At 45.6% G+C, this 21,301-nt stretch overlaps 1 protein-coding gene across 4 annotated transcripts in view; it reads right to left on the bottom strand.

The window, feature by feature from the left end:
- The window catches only part of dock1 (dedicator of cytokinesis 1), a 182,581-nt gene that overhangs the window by 17,158 nt on the left and 144,122 nt on the right, over positions 1-21,301 (bottom strand). For all 4 annotated transcript variants that reach the window (XM_035533660.2, XM_035533661.2, XM_035533662.2 and 1 more), the window contains 14 exons: positions 20,749-20,807; positions 19,442-19,590; positions 17,383-17,468; positions 16,926-17,082; positions 16,003-16,043; positions 15,630-15,720; positions 13,774-13,893; positions 10,383-10,472; positions 9,696-9,800; positions 5,239-5,380; positions 4,960-5,041; positions 3,583-3,667; positions 3,009-3,095; positions 439-615 (listed from right to left, as the gene is read on the bottom strand). In XM_035533660.2, coding sequence (XP_035389553.1) covers positions 439-615; positions 3,009-3,095; positions 3,583-3,667; positions 4,960-5,041; positions 5,239-5,380; positions 9,696-9,800; positions 10,383-10,472; positions 13,774-13,893; positions 15,630-15,720; positions 16,003-16,043; positions 16,926-17,082; positions 17,383-17,468; positions 19,442-19,590; positions 20,749-20,807 — 1,471 coding nt within the window. The remainder of the gene's footprint in view (positions 1-438; positions 616-3,008; positions 3,096-3,582; positions 3,668-4,959; positions 5,042-5,238; positions 5,381-9,695; positions 9,801-10,382; positions 10,473-13,773; positions 13,894-15,629; positions 15,721-16,002; positions 16,044-16,925; positions 17,083-17,382; positions 17,469-19,441; positions 19,591-20,748; positions 20,808-21,301) is intronic.

The raw sequence follows: 21,301 nt of genomic DNA, 5'->3' as shown, positions 1-21,301 counted from the left end.
CTTATTGTTTTTTCTTCATTTGATTCCTACAACATTTGAGTCATGGGATTTTCCTCCCTTAGGGTACATCACACAGAGCTGGTTCATCATGCAGGCAGCTGCCTCTTAAGCTGATCTCATACCCATTCACAGCCTAAGCAAATTATTTAGATATTGCTGCGCTAATTAAGATGATAATTAAATAATTCTTGCAGTGCTAGAGCGTGGTTATTAGCTTTTAGATCCCTGTTACAGTACTTAATTTTGATTATGACTAAATGACGAAACATTCTGTGCAACAGCATACTTGTCCTGTCCCTCATCACTAAGCGTGTAACAGCAGTTATGGAAAAATAGGCTGCAAGGTGAGCCAGAAGAAATTACAGGAGCCATTAGCAAAGCTGTTTGGCTTAGCAGAAGCAGGCGTGCCTTTTTCAGTCCTTAATAAGGTTCTCTCACCTTCTCATAATTAGCAAAGCCACCCATGACTGCAGGGTCAACGATGCCGTTGAGGAGCATGGAGAGGGGGTTGATGGGTAGGTTGGGGTCATTGAGATGACGCTGGACCATGTTGTTGATCTTCTCATTGGTCAGCTGCATGGTCTCAATAGCGTTCTCCAGAGGGCTGATTTCCTCCTATACAGAGAGAGTATTTATAGTCAGAGTCACTGTACTGGCACACCAGGTTGTAGCAAACATCAGCATCAATTAATACATAATAAAGCATACATACAATCTGTATAATTTACAACTTAAACTCCTCTGATACGCCTCCGTTTAATTGGCTGTGAGAAATGTAGCAATTCCCTTTGAACAGCTAAAAAAAACAAAACAAAACTTCACTACCCATCCAATCTGATAGGGGTTTAAGGAGCTAATCCTAGCTCATGGTCTTTTACTGCAGGGAGCAGCTTTTTGCCTACAGGTCGTCTGTTACTCATCGTCTGGCTGTGGGAAAGATTTCACACTACGCTGTGACAGACTGACGGCAGGATTCTAAAAAAATCTGTCTGTTCCTGGCTACAGCACACAGCTCCACAAATAGCTAATGAACGGGACAACATGAGGATGGTGGAAATAAACAACATCTGAATATCTACAGAAATATACCAAAACACAGATGCGAGAGAGAGAGAGAATGTTTGTGTTCGCCTGAGTGAGCAAAAATCAACTGAGAAAAAAAGAGCTCAAATTTGGTATCAGATGAAGGGACTTGTGTTAACTGTGTTAGCTCATCAGATGAGGAGACTTGTGTTAGCTCACTGTGGAGTATTAAATACGTTAGAACGGACTGCTGCAGTTCTGTATTGAAAAATACTTGAGTAATAATTTACTGTATACTGGAATTATTCATACAAATCTCACAGTTAATCAGATGAGGAAACTTGTGTTAGCTGTGTTAGCTCATCAGGTGAGGGGACTTGTGTTAGCTGTGTTAGCTCATCAGGTGAGGGGACTTGTGTTCGCTGTGTTAGCTCATCAGGTGAGGGGACTTGTGTTCGCTGTGTTAGCTCATCAGGTGAGGGGACTTGTGTTCGCTGTGTTAGCTCATCAGGTGAGGGGACTTGTGTTCGCTGTGTTAGCTCATCAGGTGAGGGGACTTGTGTTCGCTGTGTTAGCTCATCAGGTGAGGGGACTTGTGTTCGCTGTGTTAGCTCATCAGGTGAGGGGACTTCTGTTAGCTGTGTTAGCTCATCAGGTGAGGGGACTTGTGTTCGCTGTGTTAGCTCATCAGGTGAGGGGACTTGTGTTAGCTGTGTTAGCTCATCAGGTGAGGGGACTTGTGTTAGCTGTGTTAGCTCATCAGGTAAGGGGACTTGTGTTAGCTGTGTTAGCTCATCAGGTGAGGGGACTTGTGTTTGCTGTGTTAGCTCATCAGGTGAGGGGACTTGTGTTCGCTGTGTTAGCTCATCAGGTGAGGGGACTTGTGTTCGCTGTGTTAGCTCATCAGGTGAGGGGACTTGTGTTCGCTGTAGATACACATATTTTCAGAACTCAGTGGGGGCAATGAGGCCAGTGTCAGTCTAACTATTAAAACATGAATCTATAAGTATCAACAGTACATACGTAAGAATTATGATATTACGAACGAACACAGACACTGGCATACACTACGTGCGTTACTACACCTCCAACTAGACTCACTTGGCAGCAAACAGCCATTCTAATATGTACTGTGCTGAGCGGTGAAAGAAAGAGAAGAAAACATGAATGATGGAAGAATGAAATGTGATGTGGGGTTCTGACACAGAAGAACAGCAGGAGGGGGATAGAGAGAACTAGAGAAAGGGGAGAAAAGGGAGAGAGAAGAGAGAGAAAAGGGAGAGAGTGAGAGAGAGAGAGATTAGGGTGGGTCAAGCACTCAAGGAGAAGAACTTAAACCTGCTTTGGCTCTCTCAAACCCTGAACAAAACCTGAATGATTACCCATGCAATCCATGCTAATTACTTCCCACATAGTTGTTAACATCAGCAATAAAATGGAGATCCCACCAAGGTTGTGTGGAACTTTTGAATATAGATAAAAAAGGCCAGTGTGCCCGACCGCTAAACCAGTGTGCTCTCTCACAACAGTTCAAACATACGAACGCACAACTCAGCTCTTGAACAGAATTTGTTTGTGGAGTATTAAATATGTTAGAATGGACGGTTGCACTTCTGTGGTTTAAGGAAAGAGACCGACTGAAAATATTAATACACACACAGTTACTAGAAATCAGGCACAGACTATCGTAAAGCCAGTATGTGAGTAAAACTAAAGGCTTCAGCCGCACTGTGGGCAGGGCTCTAGTGCTGTGCTGTTCAAGTCCAGTGACGCGAGCCCATAGAGGACAGCACTTAAAACTTTTGATTGGAAAATCAATGCCAATTTGTTGTTACATCCACGCCACATTCCAGCAGTAATGGATTTCCCCTAAAAAGGACATATTTGGTGGGCTTCATACAAAATGCATAAAGAAATGTTAAGAACAAAAACAACCAAACAAAAAATAACAACCACGAGAGTAAAAAGGTAGCAGGCCTACTCACCGTGGAGACAGAGACGACTTCAAACCAGCGCAGGATGCCAGGAAGCTTGTAGGCTGTTACATACGTGGTTCTTTCAATCCACATGTTCTGTTAGAACAAAAAGCAAAAGCCAAGCAAAAAAACAGAGTGAGAGAAGAAAGAGAGAAGAGGGAGAGAGTGGATCAGTATTTTTCATTAATAATAGTTATTATTTTGTAAACAATGTACTTTTTGCTCTGTTCCTCTTTATTTTCCCTTTCCTGTCCATGTTAATGTGCTTTGGAAATAATGTAACGCAACATTCATGCCAATAAATCACGATTGACGTGAACTGACAGATAGCAAAGGAGAAGGGGAGGGGAGAGAGAAGGGGAAAGAGGTAGATGGGTAGAGAGCATGGAAAACAGAAACCTCCAAAAACAAACCCAAAAAACAACAATAAACAGCTTCCATTTCTCCACATAAAAATGCCCATAAAAAGTAGATGGGAACAATAATGGGATATGTTAATTGCCCGCCCTCTTCCCCCCCCCACCCCACTCTCGGCACTGCTTCTCATTCCAGACGACAAGATATACAATAAAACTATACATACAGCAAATTCATTGTCTGGATCTTTCTCTCCTTTCCGGACAGGCCGGGAGTACTGGAACTTATTGACCTCGTTAGTTGTGTAGAAGCTGAAAGACAGAGAGGAGCGCGAATTAGCCACTCGCACGGCTCACGTGTGCACTGGGCCCTGCCTCTGTCCCCGACAGCAGGGGCAGAGAGGGTGCAGTTAGGTCAAATCTCGGGCGAACGGAACAGGAGGAGGAGGAGGAGCAGGACGTGCCCCGCTGGAGTAAGCTCCTGCCTGCTCCAGCAGGAAACGGGAACGCTTACCACAACAGAACAGATGGTCTTCATTTATTCATGGAAGGGTGGAGGGGAACAGGGGGTGGAGGGTGGGACACCCACCGGAGTGCGCGGGAGAGTGACAGACAAGCCCAGGATCAACAAGATTCATGGTTACAACTCACTCTGCCTCTCGCTCAAGGGCATGTCCATGTGTGAGCGTGCACACGCAGATGCACACAGGACTGCATACCCACCTACACTCACGCACGCACACAGTGCTAAAAGGTCTTTTCCCAACTCTCACACTGGAAACACATGCCATATGGTCTCACCAGCTTTAGAGTTAGATTTTGTAATTAGAATGACATATGAATAAAATATCAAAATGAATAGTCAGCGTTTCGGTGGCAGCCAGATCAACCTACAGCTGGGGCTTGCACTGGATGTTCTTTCTCATCTAATTATGCAACACTGCGGTTTAGCAAAACTTACGCTGTCATGATGATCGCAAAGAAACAGGGGTAGAGAGTGAGTGAGAGACAGAGAGAGAGAGAGAGAGAGAGGGGAAAGAAGAGAGGAAAACAAAAAACAAAAAAACAAACACTTGTGTTTCCAAAAAGCAACTAGTGCCAGCACAAGGTCACTTCGGGAACTAAAAACATCTTCTGGGGTTGGGTCACTACCCTTGGGTTCCCCTGTTCTGGAGTGCTGAGGTGGGAGGGGTCAGTCTGAGCCCTCTGACCTTTGATCAGAATGCAGAACTAGGGGAGCATTTGCAAAGTGAATCAGAACGAGGCTATACAACCCAATTATTCAAGCAAATAATTGTGAAAAGTAGGCTACCTCATGTTTATTTTTATTAAGAGCAGCTCCTGTGATCAGCACAAGTATCTACTGCAAGACTGCAGCTAGGAACAGGCTGCTTCAGCGCTGGGAGCTGGGTGTGAGGATCACTAATTATTAATGCGCTGCACCACAGACACGTTATGGGCTTCACCTCACTGCTGATCAGCACGGTAATGACCAGTCTGTGTTTTAAGGTCTGCTCTTGGGTTAATGAGTGATGCACTGTACTGACTAATGATGATGATGATGATGATGATGATGATGATGATGGTAACGGCAGTGATGGTACCTGACAATCTGCTCAGACACCGGCTTGTTCTGGAACTTGGGCGGGAGCTCAAGCATGGGCTTCACCGTGAAGCACTGAATATCTTCACGCCCCGAGTTAGGGAAGAATGCGGACACTGATCGAGGCTTGCGGGAAAAAAAAATATATAAAAAAACCAAAATGTTAGCATGCAGGTAAAGATGAGATGATTTGAAAAAAGCAAGCAAGCAAGCAAGCAAGCAAGCGACACAGCTGGGCGGTCCGTGTGGTGGTGTCAGCATAAACGTGGTGGAAGGATACACTGGCCAGAGGACAGACGGAGGTCCTCGCTGGGGGCGCTGGTCGTCTTCATCTTCTCGGCGTTGGGGAACTGTGTGAGCAGCCTGGCTTCGAAATCCTCTCTCCGCTCATACTCCTTCCCACGGTAGATAAACATCTTATTCTGCAAAGCACGACGAGCAGAAAACCTCATTAACTGAGACAAAGGGCAGCCTTCTTTGGCCTGTCTTTACGGACACACAGACACAAAACCAAAACAACAGGCTTACGCTCAGATTACCCTCCACGTGAGCGTTTATTATGTAAATAAAAAATACAGCTTTCTAAGACACCATTAGTGCCCTGTTATTGTGTCCAGGAATATATCATTTGGACCTGGAGTAAGTTCTCTGAGGGTCAGACTAGAGCCTGTCCTCATTGGTGCATTCATCACACCCACAGACTTGGGCACAGTAGGGAAGTGACACTTCTGCATCCACTGAGTATCATCCAGCAAGATAAAATGCCTCTCTTAAACTAGACCTTCGCGCTGTCCTAACTGTCACCGTGGAGATGGCCAGGGAGCAGGCTACCCTGGACACTCGCATTGGTCTGCTTCACTAATGCCCGGGAAGCTCATTCCCAGAAAGAGGCAAAGCCCAGGGTTACACCCCTTAACACCCCTGCACTGACTCAGTCATAAATGTTGATAACTTTGGTCAATGCAGGTTGAATTTCCTGTGCCAGACTCTTGTGGAACAAATCTAATTTGCATTTCATGAAACTCCCTTAGCACTTGGGCAAACACAGCACTAACTACATTGTAATCAAATGAATTAGTCATCAGCCCCACACATATGTACATTCATTCACATTTAAAAATGCAAAGTTGACACTGTTCATATTTAAAGGGGGACCCGCAGCACCAAAGAAGAGGAAAAAATGCAGACACATGACCCCTGTGCTAAGGACAGTTGCTTGCAGCATAATTAAAGTAGTGAATCTCAAATTGGATTTCAGGCACTTTTAGCAGTGTTTGTTTTCGAATGGCCATCGCTAATGTGCGTTTAGAGAAGACGACGACGGTGTAGGCACAGCTATTAGTAGCTCCATCTAGAGGAGGAGATCATGGCATGCAGGCCTGTAACAGTGCAGCTGCAGCAAAGTGACTCCAAATGTGCTCGGCTAGGACCAAGGGCTAGGAGAACCCAGACAAAGCACTGCTGTGGATGTGCCTCGCCTCACCCGGACACACACACACACACACACACACACACACACACACACACAAAATCAGCTTAATCCGCACATCATTGCAAATGCAGTCTGGGCTCTCAGCACTCTGGGAAACGGGCTTCAATAGCTGGTCATGTAATGGCACAAAAGGTGGTGTTTTTGAGAGGGCTCCAAGTCACTGAATATGGGTTGCAGCAAGTTACGGTATGATTGTGAGCTATTTCGGAGAGATAAAAATGCATATTAGTATCTAAGGGAACATTACCCACCTAGACAACACCTAAACATAACCTTGATGAAAGAGAAATATACTAAGTATAATTAAAAAAGGCACTTCTAATACATAACTGTCACTGGGCAAAATGGATGGTGACCTTCATACACTGTACTGCCAAAAGAGTTTCTGTCTTAAACGGAACTATTCAAGATCAAAGCAAAGTCCGGCCTGTTTCTGTGGCTCTGGTGCAGACAGGTGTAATGGCACCTCAAGAAACATCAATGGCATATTCAGAGACATCGTGACACTTTGAAAGCATGCATTTATCTGGCATTTCTAATACAGCGCTTTACCAGCCCGTCACGCCTTACGCGCACAACCGGACTTTCTCACTTGCCTTATGAGCAGTAAGACAGAACTGAGGTGTGCATGGGCACCTAAATGCCTCCCTCAGCTCACACACACGTGCATGCGCACACACCTTTCAATTAAAGAAATGCACTGCAGAGATGCCTGGGGTAGTTTTCAGTCTGCGTTCAGCGATAAGATGACACAGTGGCATGCTTTGTGCACACGTGTTTTCACGCTGACAACTACTGTGGCCATGGCGGAATTAGCTGCTACGCCTCCACGTCCATACTTAACAGGCTGCACACGCACACCGCACAGGCTGCACACGCACACTGAATTGGCTCTTTGAAGGAAGAAGTGCAACTTTGCTATACTTTCTATCTCACTGTAGGTAAGGAGCTCTACACAGAGTCACACATCAAGTTATGCTGAATAAAAACAGGGCTTAAGATGGTTTTATGCCTTTATATGTTTCACATTTCTGTACATTCGCCATTTTTCCTTTAGGCAGTAATGCAATAAATTGACAAATTTCTGGTGCTTTTAGTACAGTAAATGAAAAGGGACAGATATTGTTTTGGCTTGGTGATGATTCTAGATGTGGCATTGGCATCTGGAGCATTTTGCAGTCATCTCACGATGACCAAGAAACGTTATTACCAGTAATGTAGGCCACTGTGAGGCTAAAAATTCAACCCCTTTAGAGGGACAGCTGAAACATTAGATATATTGCCAAAACATTAGGTTGTATTCTGAAGATAACATCATACAATGAGCATTCATATAGACAAGATAAAAGAACACACTTTTTTTAACCTCGTCGCCAAAAAAGTGAGAAACTCCAAGTGAGCAAGTCTGGCAGCCTATCACAGCAGGGAAAAGACAGTCTGCATGCACTAACCACGGCTCAAGTTAACAAAGCCACAAAGGTTTGGTCTCTCATCACCATCACAGCAAGCAGAACATACATGCATGCATGACAGACAGCAAGCATGCAAGCAAACCGACTTCCACATTTCAGCATATAAGAGATGGGAGGAGAAGAAACATTTGGTTACTTTCTTCATTAGCCAAGCTGGCATTGTCGTAGTCGACTGTTCACACGTCAAAATTCAAGACTCGTGGCTTGCCGATTACGGAAAGGCCTGCCGGCAAAGTCACTGTGAGCAGAGTTCCTCTCCATTGCTTCCCTAAGCCTCTGTTACCATGACTACCGGGAGGCTGCATCTCTCTCATCCCCCCGCAGCCAGGCCTGGGATGCAGGCTGTGTGAGCCGTCGTATGACACAAACCTTCACGCTTCCCGAGTTTGCCGGCTATGTGGCTGCAGTGTGTGGGACTACCCCTAAGCTTAGTAACTTGTGCAACAGATAGCATCGTAAGCTTCCAAAGTTCAGTTCAGAGGAAACAAACTGCCTCTTATCAGGAGTATCGATTCGCAGTAACTGCATTTTAGCCAGAACGGCGTCCAAGTAGTGAGATTGGGAGAAGGAACTTACACTCTCAGCTGAATTAGAAGAGAAAAACCTCTAAACCGCAACCCTTCAATACGCCCAACAATAAACATCAACCATGTTCTTTAGTTAATAAGGGGCAATTGATTACATGGGTGGCAAGTTGTAAGCTATGGATGACATTTGTATATACATGATTATAATGTCCATTTTTGACATTTCCCAAACTGATTGACTGTCATTATCCCACTTTTTCTATAAATGTATGGCTGGACAGAATGAGCAAAACAGACAGAGAGAGAGAGAGAGAGAGAGAGAGAGAGAGAGAGAGAGAGGGAGAGGGGAAAGCATTCTAAGGCGGGCAGCGTAGGGCCAGAGAGCATTAGTTCCATTAAGGAGTGTCTCTCTCTCTCACAGACTTATTTCAGTGTAGACTCCCTACTGCCTGGAGATCTGCCCTAACACCCACAGAGCTCACTACAGAGAGGCCAGCCACATCAGGGCGGAGGGAACACCACCCAGCATGGCTAATTGATTTTCAGTGCACTGAACAGTCTCAAGAAGGCATGTGTTACCACTGAGAGGCAGTAAAGAAGTCTATAAAATGTGGGCCAGTAGGGCGAACAGAAAGATCAAATCAGTGTCAGAGTCTGCGGAAGAGTTTGAGAAAAGACCCTTCTGAAAGCATGCTTCAGACGGCCTGCTGGAACCCTCTGAATGAGCAAGACGTGTGAAGACAAACAACCAGTTCTGCAAAGACATACAAACAATTGTAAAAATTGTAGTGTAGTGCACAGGGTTACAAGAGAAAGAGGACATGTCTCTCTCTCTCACACACACACACACACACACACACACACACACACATGAAACATGGCCATTTGGAGTACCAAAAGGCTATTCAGGACATTAAATGTCAATAAATGAGGTGTTATTGCCTATGTTGTGTGTGTATTAACCATTGCCTTGTGTAGTGTGACGCTTTAAGAAAGGGTGCACTATTGATAAAGTCATCATTGTCCTGAGCACTGGGAGTGCTCAACATGGTAAACAGGAAAATCGATCAGTCAGTCAGTAAAGGCTGATTGTTTCTCGGTTCCAGCAGTGAACAGGCAGAGAGCATGACTGACATATCTCACACTAGAAGTGTTGGTTACCTTGGCATGGCTCTGATGTTGAGGCAGAGCAAAGACTCATTAGCTCAGAAAGGAAACCCTAAGATTCATAAACATATCGACTCACCCTGAGGAAGGAGGGGAATCCAAGCCCATAATAACCCACAGCAAAGTAGTCTGGCTTGGGTCGGATCACCTTCACTATGCTCTCATAGAACTGCGCTTGTTTCCTCTGGAGGGGAAGAGAGGAGAATGGACATAAAAAAGGAGAGGAGAGATGCTTTATTCACACACCGGCACCCGCACCCACAAGCCCACTCACACCCACACTCGCCCACAAGCCCACTCACACCCACACGCCCACACCCGCCCACACTCACCCACACGCCCACTCACACCCGCCCACAAGCCCACTCACACCCGCCCACACTCACACCCATACCCACAAGCCCAAACCCACACTCGCCCACAAGCCCATACCCACACTCACCCACACTCGCTTCCCCACCTCTGACTCTGTACTGCCCCAGTTTTGTAATAACAATGCGTGCAACATATGTAAATGTTTCACTTAATATCCTTAGCAGTGATGGATCATTAAAACCAAACAAAAAACAAACCATGGCACATTACATCACAACCCATCATGTTGATGGGATGCATATCGCATGCATTTACAGAGGCATAGTAAAAAGGCGGACATAACTGTCCCCCCTCTTCTAAGAACACTGCAAGACCACTGGGTACATATAACCCTTGACCTCAGCTGAAAACACGTCTGCACACGGTGGCCTGGCCGTGGGCTTCAGCGTACCAGCAAAGCACTCAGCTGCTCGAAGTCGAACATCTCGTTCTCATATTGCTCCGCCAACTCCTTCCCCAAGACAATGGCCTCTTCCCACATCTGCACAACGGGACACAGACACACAGATCCAAACAGCTTCATTATTGTACAGTATGGTTCCTGGGTCTTTAAGCTTACTATCTGACAAGATTATGGAGCTGGTAGGGATGGATTCTTAATTAAAAACTCATTTTAGTCAAATACTCTGTGTGACTAAAAAAGGTGAGTTTTGAAACTTATTTATATACAAATATGCTCTAAACGTATTTAAACATAGATACACATGCATGCACTAAGGTTTTAAGTAATGAACACAGTGGAATCAGTCATAATTTGTGACATTTATTAGGCTCAAATTTAAAGATTTAGGCTCAAATTGTTGTAAAACTGCAAATAAGGGCTAAATGGCCTAAAATTGTAACCCATTTCAGAAATTGGCAAAGGCCAGATGAGAGGGTGACTGTATAGTCCAGGAACAGACTGAGCTCCTGGGTGAGTGTGACAGTATAGTGCAGGAACAGACTGAGCTCCTGGGTGAGTGTGACAGTTTAGTGCAGGAACAGACTGAGCTCCTGGGTGAGTGTGACAGTATAGTGCAGGAACAGATTGTGCTCCTGGGGGAGTGTGACAGTATAGTGCAGGAACAGACTGAGCTCCTGGGTGAGTGTGACAGTATAGTGCAGGAACAGATTGTGCTCCTGGGTGAGTGTGACAGTATAGTGCAGGAACAGACTGAGTTCCTGGGTGAGTGTGACAGTTTAGTGCAGGAACAGATTGTGCTCCTGGGTGAGTGTGACAGTATAGTGCAGGAACAGACTGAGCTCCTGGGTGAGTGTGTGAAAGTATAGTGCAGGAACAGACTGAGCTCCTGGGTGAGTGTGACAGTATAGTGCAGGAACAGACTGAGCTCCTGGGTGAGTGTGTGAAAGTATAGTGCAGGAACAGACTGAGCTCCTGGGTGAGTGTGACAGTATAGTGCAGGAACAGACTGTGCTCCTGGGTGAGTGTGACAGTATAGTGCAGGAACAGACTGAGCTCCTGGGTGAGTGTGACGGTATAGTGCAGGAACAGACTGAGCTCCTGGGTGAGTGTGACGGTATAGTGCAGGAACAAACTGAGCTCCTGGGTGAGTGTGACAGTATAGTGCAGGAACAGACTGAGCTCCTGGGTGAGTGTGACAGTATAGTGCAGGAACAGACTGTGCTCCTGGGTGAGTGTGACAGTATAGTGCAGGAACAGGCCACATGTCAGCACAGTTCTGTACTGTGCAGTAAAACCCACACACCCATCCTGTAACTGCAATTAGCACGATGAAAGCAAACACTCTTGTTAATGACATGTCTCATTAAGGGGAGAAAAAAGTAGTAAAACAGATTTAGCACCACACTATAATACAATCCAAGAGGCATCCGCTAAACGGACACTGGTTATTATCAATGGCTCCAAACGGCATTAATATTGTGCGATAACCAGTAGTGAGTTTCAAGCTTTACAACCCACAGCTCACCAATAAAAAGCCACTTTGCTTTTCTATAGTCTTCCACATGTCTTGTACTATACTACTACCCTTGTGGACAGTTATTATTTGTTGTGGCATTGTGAACTGTACCTTAGTGCTCTGACGGTAGGCACTAAGACACAGTACACAGTTATATTATTGATATTGCAGGTGCTAATAATGCCTACTGCTTTGTTACTAAGGAACTTCTGCAGCACAGCAAATATGGCTGGTTCATCTGCACAGAGTAACAACTGCAACAACTAAAAGGAGCTCTGAATAGCATGAAACTCACAGTATGCTATTAAACCGCACGTTCAGTGTGATAAATAATTTCATTGGTTCATAAATGTCTGTGAAGGCAACAGTCTATCAGCAGAAAACTAATGGAAGGCCTGAGAGCCAAGGAGCAAGAAAAAGAGAGAGAGAGAGACTGAAGGAGAGAGAGAGAAAGAGAGCGTGAGGGAGAGAGGGAAGGAGAGAGAGCGATATCCTGGGACCAGGGAGCTCAGTGCCAGTGGTTTAGCCACATTCAGGAGTGAGTCTATCTGTGCATCTCACTGTCACGCCATCTATCTTCTATCTGTCTTCATCACTCCCTCTCTCTGTCCATGTGACTCTTCCAATCTTTTACTCTCTTACTCATTTGGTCTCTTTCTCTGTCAGCTTCTCTGGAGGGAAAAGCCTTGCCATTGCCTGGGTCCCTGCATAAAGAGCTACATTTAAAATAGATTTGCTAGTTCGTGGAAGTCTGAGCAACAGAGCACTCCAAGAGCTCAGAGCTCACTAGAGGACAAGCTCCACTTCAGCTTCCTCCCCGACAGCCTCAACCTGCACAGGCCTGAAAGGACCCTCACTAGAGAGTGAAAAATATGAGACTGAAAATCACAAAAAGGGCTGTTAGACAATGTACACACACACACACACACACACACACACACACGCACGCACGCACGCACACAAATTTAAGTCCCAAAGCTATATAAGAAGCACCAGAAGAGAGTAGGGGACCCTGTGAACTGTGATCCAGACCAAGAGTCCATGTTGTCAGGTAGAGAGAGCGCTGCGTCTCCCCCTCAGAATGTCTCTCTTTAAAGCGCCACCGTGATGCCAGCACAGCTGTGGGGGAGCCCAGGGCCCGAGGTCCTCAGCGGTCCCTCCTGTGTGCAGGTCCTTCCTACACGGATGGATGCATCTCTTTGTCTGCCCTCTGTTGTCCCTGGAGCACGGATGTACACGCACGCACGGACTTGCTGTCTCTGGAGCAGGCTGGAAGCGTGCCGAGGTTGCAGTAGGGGCAACGGGAAAACCGAAGGCATCTGCGGTCGTATTGATTTGTGGTGACTTGTGATGTGGAAGAGCATGTCACTTTGTGCGCTGTATGTATTATTAAAATGTCAAGCCAAGGTGGGTAAATGTTTTGAATTTCCAGCCACTCCCCTCCCCAAACAAATTGCACTGACCAAAAGTATAATTATTTAAGCAATGTAGACCTCACAAATGTTAATATTGATCATGTGTGACATATTGGTACAAATCTCTCCAGTATAACAAAGCGAGAACAGAACAAGACAGACAGAACATTCCCGTAAGTCCTAGGCACATATCTGGAAGTAGACTGTTATTATTTGGTTTGGAATTCGTCTGTTATTTGTGCCTTAATAGCAAGCAGGAACAACGACTGTGACAAGTCGTTCTTCTGGACAACGCTAGAAAAAAGTGTGTAGAGTGTAGGTTTCCGAGTTCAGATTACACATGATGGTGAAGTAAGTGCGGCTGATCAGATGTAAGAAATGTTATATTTTGGACCTTCAGCATTAATATATCATGGGTCCGATCCAACTGAAAGTAACGGCCATTTACCTTGCCCTTGTCAAAGTAGTTAATGATCTCCTGGCAGAGCTGATCCTTGAGCTGGCCTTGAGTGGTCGCCTGGTAACCATCCCTCTGAGTCAGGTGAGCTGCACATGCCTCCTCTGACCACTACAAATGCAGCATATAATCCCTTATAACATTTCAAAGTGCATAGTTCATAGTTTCCCATTTATTGCACACATTACATGTGTATATGCATCTCAGTTACACACAGACACACACACACACACACACACACACACACACACACAAACATACACACACACTCTCTTATGAATTTTTTAGGATGGGAAAGATTAACAGTAGCACTTGATCTTTTTCCACCTGACCCTACAAACCAGTCTATCTCTGGCTCTAGCACACACAAAAATAATGAGCACATTGACTGGCCAGATGTGGTCAGCTGACCTTCAGGTAAGCACAGCCATTGGCTGGAAGGGGAAGAGGCTGTTTTATGCTCAGGGCCATGTCAGAGATGATTCACTGTAGTGCAAATGCAACTGACATTTCACATCACATCAGGAAGGAGTGCATAGCAAATTTCCACAGGAAATGACATCACTGGAATATATAGGGTCATATAAAATGACCTGCCATGTTACAGGTGTGTCACATATGAGTTCCTTTACAGAGATATCACATGCAAATAACTCCCACGCACAACTCAGCATGTGTTAGGTGCGTCCCAGATTTCAAGGCCTTTCTCAGTACTTTAGCTTTCATTGCCAATAAACTAATCAAGAGCGTCTAGCAAACAAAAGTAAAGTGCTAACCAAAGGGGTGAGAGAACAGGCCATTTGGTCGGAGGAGGCAATAATTCTCAGGCTGCTTAGCGAGTGTTATTAGTGCCAGCCTGTGTACACAGCTCCTATTACTGCTTACCACACACACACACACACACACACACACACACACACACACACACACACACACACACACACACACACACACACACACACAAACACTCACTCCAAAAATAAAAACATCCATCTAAATTTATAGCATAACAGCTTCACTATTTTCTACTGTGATTCTCGATGTCACAGCTGCAGGGAACATTTCAGTATTACAAATAAATAAATAATGAATAAACAAGCAAGCCCACACATCTCAGCAGTACTTCAGTGAACTGCAGCGAGCATGCAAGCAGAGTCTCAGGCTAATATTATTAAAATCTAGCCACAAAGGCACGTGTGAGCGTGACCTCGGACAGATGCCTCTTCATGAGGAGTGACTCGAGGGGCTGGAACTACTGACAGCAAGGATGCAGAGAGGTGGAGTGGTTCTCACCACTCACTCACCCACCAACCAGCACCACAAAGGCTTCCAGTCTGCCAGGAAAGCCCACAAGCCTGACCAAGCAGCCACCAAACTCGATGCAGACGAATGACCACATTACTAAAGCAACAGTCTACTATCTAAAGTGATCATTCACAGGCAAAAACAATAATAATTTCATTCAGGCACTGTAACAATTTGATGGAAGCATGAAAAAGAAAAAGTATGTTAAGAACCATGTGAGTTTGAAAACAGGGTGACCTAAAGCAAGGTTCTGGGAACACCAAAGTCATGGTTGGATTCCCAGAGAGCAAACTTACTGTGCCTGAACTGTGTCATACTGAGACACATGTAAGCCGTTCTAGACGAGAGCTTCTGCCAAAGAGAAGCAGGACACCACAGTCTTACGCATGTATGTAGGAGGCATTGATGTCTTTAATTGGTGGGTAAATGTTTTGTTGTTTGTGCAATGATAGACAGAAACATGCTCACAGACACACATGCAAACAAACAAACAAACACACACACACACACACACACACACACACACACACACACACACACACCTTGAGAAGCTTTGCATGCAGCAGTAGAGTATAGGCTGCCTCTGTGTAGTTGTCACACTCCTTATGAAGGTCACACAGCTTATACAGGTACCTAAATACACACACACACACACACACACACACACACACACACACACATTTATACAACAATGCACTTCAAAAATAAATTTCAAAACAAACTGCGCTCATTGCCACTACTACATTTTTGCCATTTAGCAGATGCTCTTATCCAGAGCAACTTACAAAAGTGCTTTGTCATCTACTCATAAAATGCATCTTAGCCAGTACAATAGGTTAGAGTTTAAGATTTAGATTACATGAAGTACAAAACAGTAGAACCAAGAAACATCAAAGAAGAACCAAAAATGCATACCTGATGTACATCTCTTCTCTTTCAATCTCCTTATAGAAATTCTGTAAAAGACCCAAGGTGACTTATTTGAACAATATCCGGGCTGAATACTTCAATCAACACACACCAGCCAGACTGGACCATGAAGCTGCAGCCTTCTCATGCTTCTCCGCTTAAGGCAGAACCACTTGTACAGTGACAGAGATGCTCGAAATGCTGATTTCACACCTCACACTGATACCAGACGCTACACAGGACCAGATACAAGAATTCCCATATTTCTCATGGGAGCCTAGACAAGCTCAGCTGCATAGAATCATTAGCTAAACTATACCACGAAAGCACTTCTGCAAAGGTGCAGTTAGGCATGTCCAAGCATCTTTGAACACCATATGTTTGAAGAATTAAGGACGTATTTATTTCTTAAATGCGGCTATAAAAACAATATATATGTTTAATACAATATTTTGATTTAGACAACCCAAATCAGCCACCTGCTAGCTAGCAGAGTGGCGGTGAGGAGGAGCATTGCTGGAGGAGCAGCAGTAGCCTGGTCCTAGCTGGCTCTCCACACATCCACACACTCCTGGATGTACTGCTCTGTTCCAGGGGAAATGACCTTTACAGCCTCCCAGTAGAGAAGGTACTGCTGGCGGTTAGGCTTTGAGAAAATGAAGTGCTTTGTGATCTCGGAATTATACACCACACAGTGCATCTCTGTCTGTCTGTCTGTCTGTGTGTGTGTGTCCTCGAGTATGTGCATGTCTAAGCATATTTGCCCAGTGTTGTCATACACAGAGCTAATCAACAGCTATCTGGACTCAGTGCTGAGCTTGCCTAGAGGCCGTTGGTTAAGCAGCAAGATTGGGGTGATAGGGTCATAATGTGTATATATGCGCTCGCCTGTGTGTGTGTGTGTGTGTGTGTGTGTGTGTGTGTCTCACCAGCACATTGACTGTACAGCTCATGCGGTTCTCTTTATTCTCATCATGCATGATGGTCCTGTAGTCCAGGAGTCTCTCCAGCAAACGCACCACCAGACTCACAAAAGTCTCACCACTCTTCGCCAGGTACTTATGCTTTCGGCAGTGCTCTAACAGGCTGACGCACACATGCGTGCACACACACACACAAACACACAAGCACATTCAAGAATACCCTCACACAGCCATAGGAATGTGCAAGGAGCCATAGGCATTAATCTTTGCACAATCACACAAAAGTTTAAAAAAAAACAAAACCTTGATGCATCAATTGAAAAGAACTACGTCCAAAAATGTTGTACTGCACTAAGTTTAAGCCTTTTCTCCAGAGGTGCCACAGCTTGTGTGACTTGTCCCTGTATGTGTGATGGTGTAAGTAGCCTTGGAGTCCGAGAGTGGGCCTGTAATCGCGGCTTACATTTTCTGGAACAGAGTCTTGTACTGCTCGTCACCGCGGCCTCCTTCCACCTCATGATCGAGCTTTGTGATGATCTCGTTTTCAAACTGCAATTAAACACAGCAGCTGTAAATAATCACTGTGGCTAATTTTTCATTTCATTAGCACCGTCTCCTCCCTCACCATCTCCTCCACCTATTTGTTTGCTCTCTCTCTCTCCCTCTCTCCCTCCCTCCCTCTCTCTCCCTCTCCCTCCCTCTCTCTCTCAGCATAATCAACATTTATCGGCTCTGACTGCGAGCTCATCTTCACCTGCTCATCATCTCTAGCAATGAAATGCTCCATCAGGGAGAGATTGGACACAGAGACAGCGAGAGGCCGAGATGGGGAGAGAGTGAGACAGAAAGGAGGGTAGCGGGATGGTGAGAGGAAGAGAGTGCGATTGCTAGCAAAAGAACATGAGCAAAGGCCGGCACTAGAGAAAATCAGAAACTGGGAGAGGTCGAGAGCGTGTACGCATGCGAGCGAGAAAGACAGAAGGAGAAGGAGACGGAAGGAGAAAGAGACGGAAGGAGAAAGAGACAGGCAGGGACAGAGTGAGAGAGAGATGACAGGCAAAGGAGAGAACAATAAAGCACTGCTGTTAACCCGATCACCGTGGAGACGTTCGCTGTGCATCGCCAATCAGCTCTCACACTGCTTAATGGGGCATGTTTTCCCTAGATATACACACAGCCTGCTCCAGCAGAGCTACACACCACAGCTATGCAGCCTGCTCCGGCCGAGCTACAGGTCATGGCCATCAGTGCGAGAGTTCTCCAGGCGGGGCTACCGAAAGCTGGGGTTTCATCGTAACCTGCTGTACCAAGAGGCAGCACCCGGGTTCAAACGGCGTGCAGTGTGACTCAGGCCTGTCTCTGAAGCACGTAGCCGAGCGTACGCATGCTGGGAGAGCAGCCTTGGCAAAAGCTGCGTAGCTTCAGCAAGATCTGGGACCGATCCAGGCCCTGAGCATTTCACTGGTGACCTCTCCACCCTTTTAGCCTGGGCTGGGGAAACTGCAGGTGCCACTGGAGAATTCGATTGCTGGCTACAAGATGTGGATCTCACCACACTGCGGATCTGAAGTTCCCCAAACACATCATAATATTAAGTTCATTCTTATCCGACAAAAAAAAAAAAGCTCTGAAGCACTGCCATCGCATGCTTATCTGGGAGCCATATCCAAAAGCCCACCTATTAGCGACAGAAACCTGCCTTTGATAGTTGAGGGCCAACACGGGTCCACATGAGCTCCAGCTGCAATGGTGCATCACTGTGGGCTTTTATATCGCAAAAAACCACACTAGTTAGCATAAGCAAACCTTAATGGCCAGAGTCCCAGTGCCAACCCAGGTAACGGTAAACGAGCGAAGCCTCAAACAGGGATAAATAACAGATATAAGAGGTCATATAGGCCTCTGTGCAGGAGGTGATTGGGCATGTGCAGAAGCGCACTGGCCCTGTTGATTTCTCCAGCTCCTCTAGTTATTAAGTCCATTAGAGCACGTAATGGAACTGGATAATAGGCACGCAGAGCTCCACTCAAGCCTCCCTCTGCCCCACCTGCCATGAATGCAAATGGACCGAATCGCCGTTTGCAGCTCTTGGACACATCCACCCCAGTAATTGCTGTCCACAACAATACCACAAGCTAATCGCTAGAACTCATCTGCTTTGCGTCAGCGCATGCGCACACCGTCAGGCTGGCCCGCTCCTTACAGAGCCTGGGAGAAGTGCGAAGAAAGTTTTAACCGTGACTCATCCGCAACTGTAAAACTGAACGTAATGCACACCCGAGCATCTTCAGTTGAATAATAGGTGGTGTATTAAAAGGCCTGACAAACTGAGAGACTGCAGTTCTTTTTCTTATAGGTGCCATGGTAGAACATTACTATGCAGGAGCAGAACGTTGACTCTAGACTGATGCGTGCACTTCTTTCCTGCACTTCTGCGGTAGGTGTACAGCTGGGCCTGTGAGGACGGCGCACTGAGCAGAACTTTGCTCCTGATTAGCGGTGGGTGTCACAGTAAAACTGACCCTCTGGAAACTGCGGGTGAAGTGGAACTCGCACTGCATCATGTCGAAGAAGATGGGGATGGTAGCCTTACGCAGCTCGGTCTCTGGCACCAGCGTCATCTCCAGAATCGGCCCCACCATTTCAGGGATGAATTTAATCTTGTGTGGACCTGCAGTTCATTAACAAGAAACAAGCAAGACATTTTAAAACAACAGATTTGTTTTAAACAAAGAGAATGTGGCAGGAGAAGTTGTTCACTTTGTATTTTTAATAAGTGCATAACAGTAAAAGTGTTGAAATCAAGATGCACCAGACACCACATCTGACTGGGGCTACAGAGCTCACTTTAACTTGCATATGTTCTCAAGATCGTTGTCTGCCTTTTCTTGCATTGAAAGCAGCACAAAGCTGTCTGCTCTTTCAGAGGTTTCTGTCTGATATCACGAGTGAGTAGGTTATAACAGGGAAGCGGAATCCTGCATCTATATTGTCATGCATTTAATGAAAAACCTCTTATCCACATTTGTCATATGAATTCTGAGATTGTGAAAATGGTTTCAGCATATGAACTATAATTATTGTGCACAGTGAGTTATGTAAATAGTTTTGTTCATTAACAAAGCCTTAATTATAAGTCACCCTCCCCACCCCCCACAATAAAAAAAGAGAAGAACCTAGAGATTGAGAGGTGGTAGTAAGATGTGGGATTTCATTTATAGATCAGCTGAAAGCAGTGATCGTGACATGTTCTCAGCTTTGTACCTACTGATCTGTCCCTCTCCTGAACCCAATTAGCACCTACATTTATAAACTTTTCACAGACAGCGCTTTTGCAAAACATTTCTGTGGCAAAACAGCTGATTAAAAAGCCCAAAATAAGCAATGTAAGCATGTCTGTTCAAGCTCTAAAGCTGTGTTCACGAACACAAAAGCACATCCAACTTCTCCGAGGGACTGCTGAGTCTGGCTTTGGTCCAGAACGGTGCATGTACTGACCCACAAGAACCCCTGACTGAGACATTCACTACACATGGGGCTTTCAAAAACAGACACAAACACGCGTGCGCGCGCGCACACACAGAGTGCTCGGCTAATAAATCAGTTTTGTTTGCAGCATTATCACTAGCGTGTCTTAAGTGCCTTAAACAAATTACTGAATCGCCAACATGTTAAGTGCAAGCAATCTAGCAGCAGATGATTCAGAACAGTCATAATGTCATAACAGATGCCCATGATCTGCAGTGTTCCCTTTTGCCTCGTGTCAAACCGCTCCTGTCTGCATCGCAGTCGGCGCCATTACAGCTATATTTGGCACTCGGACACTCACCCAAGTTGTACCACATGTCCCGGATCTCGAAGCCTATCTGTCGTCTCATGTCCTGATACCTGGAAGGCACAGAGAGACAGCATAAGTCACAGCAGCACACGCCGTTCCGGGGCCCAGAGCTTCCTTCTGTTGAGGGGATGGGTGTTAGGACTCAGAATATCACATGCTCTCCACACCCAGAGGGCCTCAGGTGCAGTGGCAGGAATGAAACAATAGCTCACCAAATGAATTCCCCAACAAAACACCAGATTATTACATAAAGATGAATTATTTCTTTGGTAGCTTTAGTTTTCCAGATAGCATGTGCGAATGTCTTCCGAGAGGTCAGATTTACAAAGCTGACTGGTGGTTAGGGCCATTGTCACACGGCTAATTCTGAACAACTGAACTGCCGTCGCCAGTGAAAGGTATTTTGGGCTCGTGATATTAACATCAGAACTGGCACTGGACTGGTTTCAAATGATAGACTTGCCAAGATTGTTTTTCTTCAATAGCTGGTTTCCAGTCAGTGTGTAAAAAAACAAAAAACAGCTGATGCCACTGCCAAGGACAA

The sequence above is a fragment of the Electrophorus electricus genome, chromosome 15 (assembly GCF_041902795.1).
Source record: "Electrophorus electricus isolate QZ-2024a chromosome 15, ASM4190279v1, whole genome shotgun sequence".
NCBI classification, from domain to species: domain Eukaryota; kingdom Metazoa; phylum Chordata; class Actinopteri; order Gymnotiformes; family Gymnotidae; genus Electrophorus; species Electrophorus electricus.
This window is presented reverse-complemented; position numbering and strand designations above follow the sequence as displayed.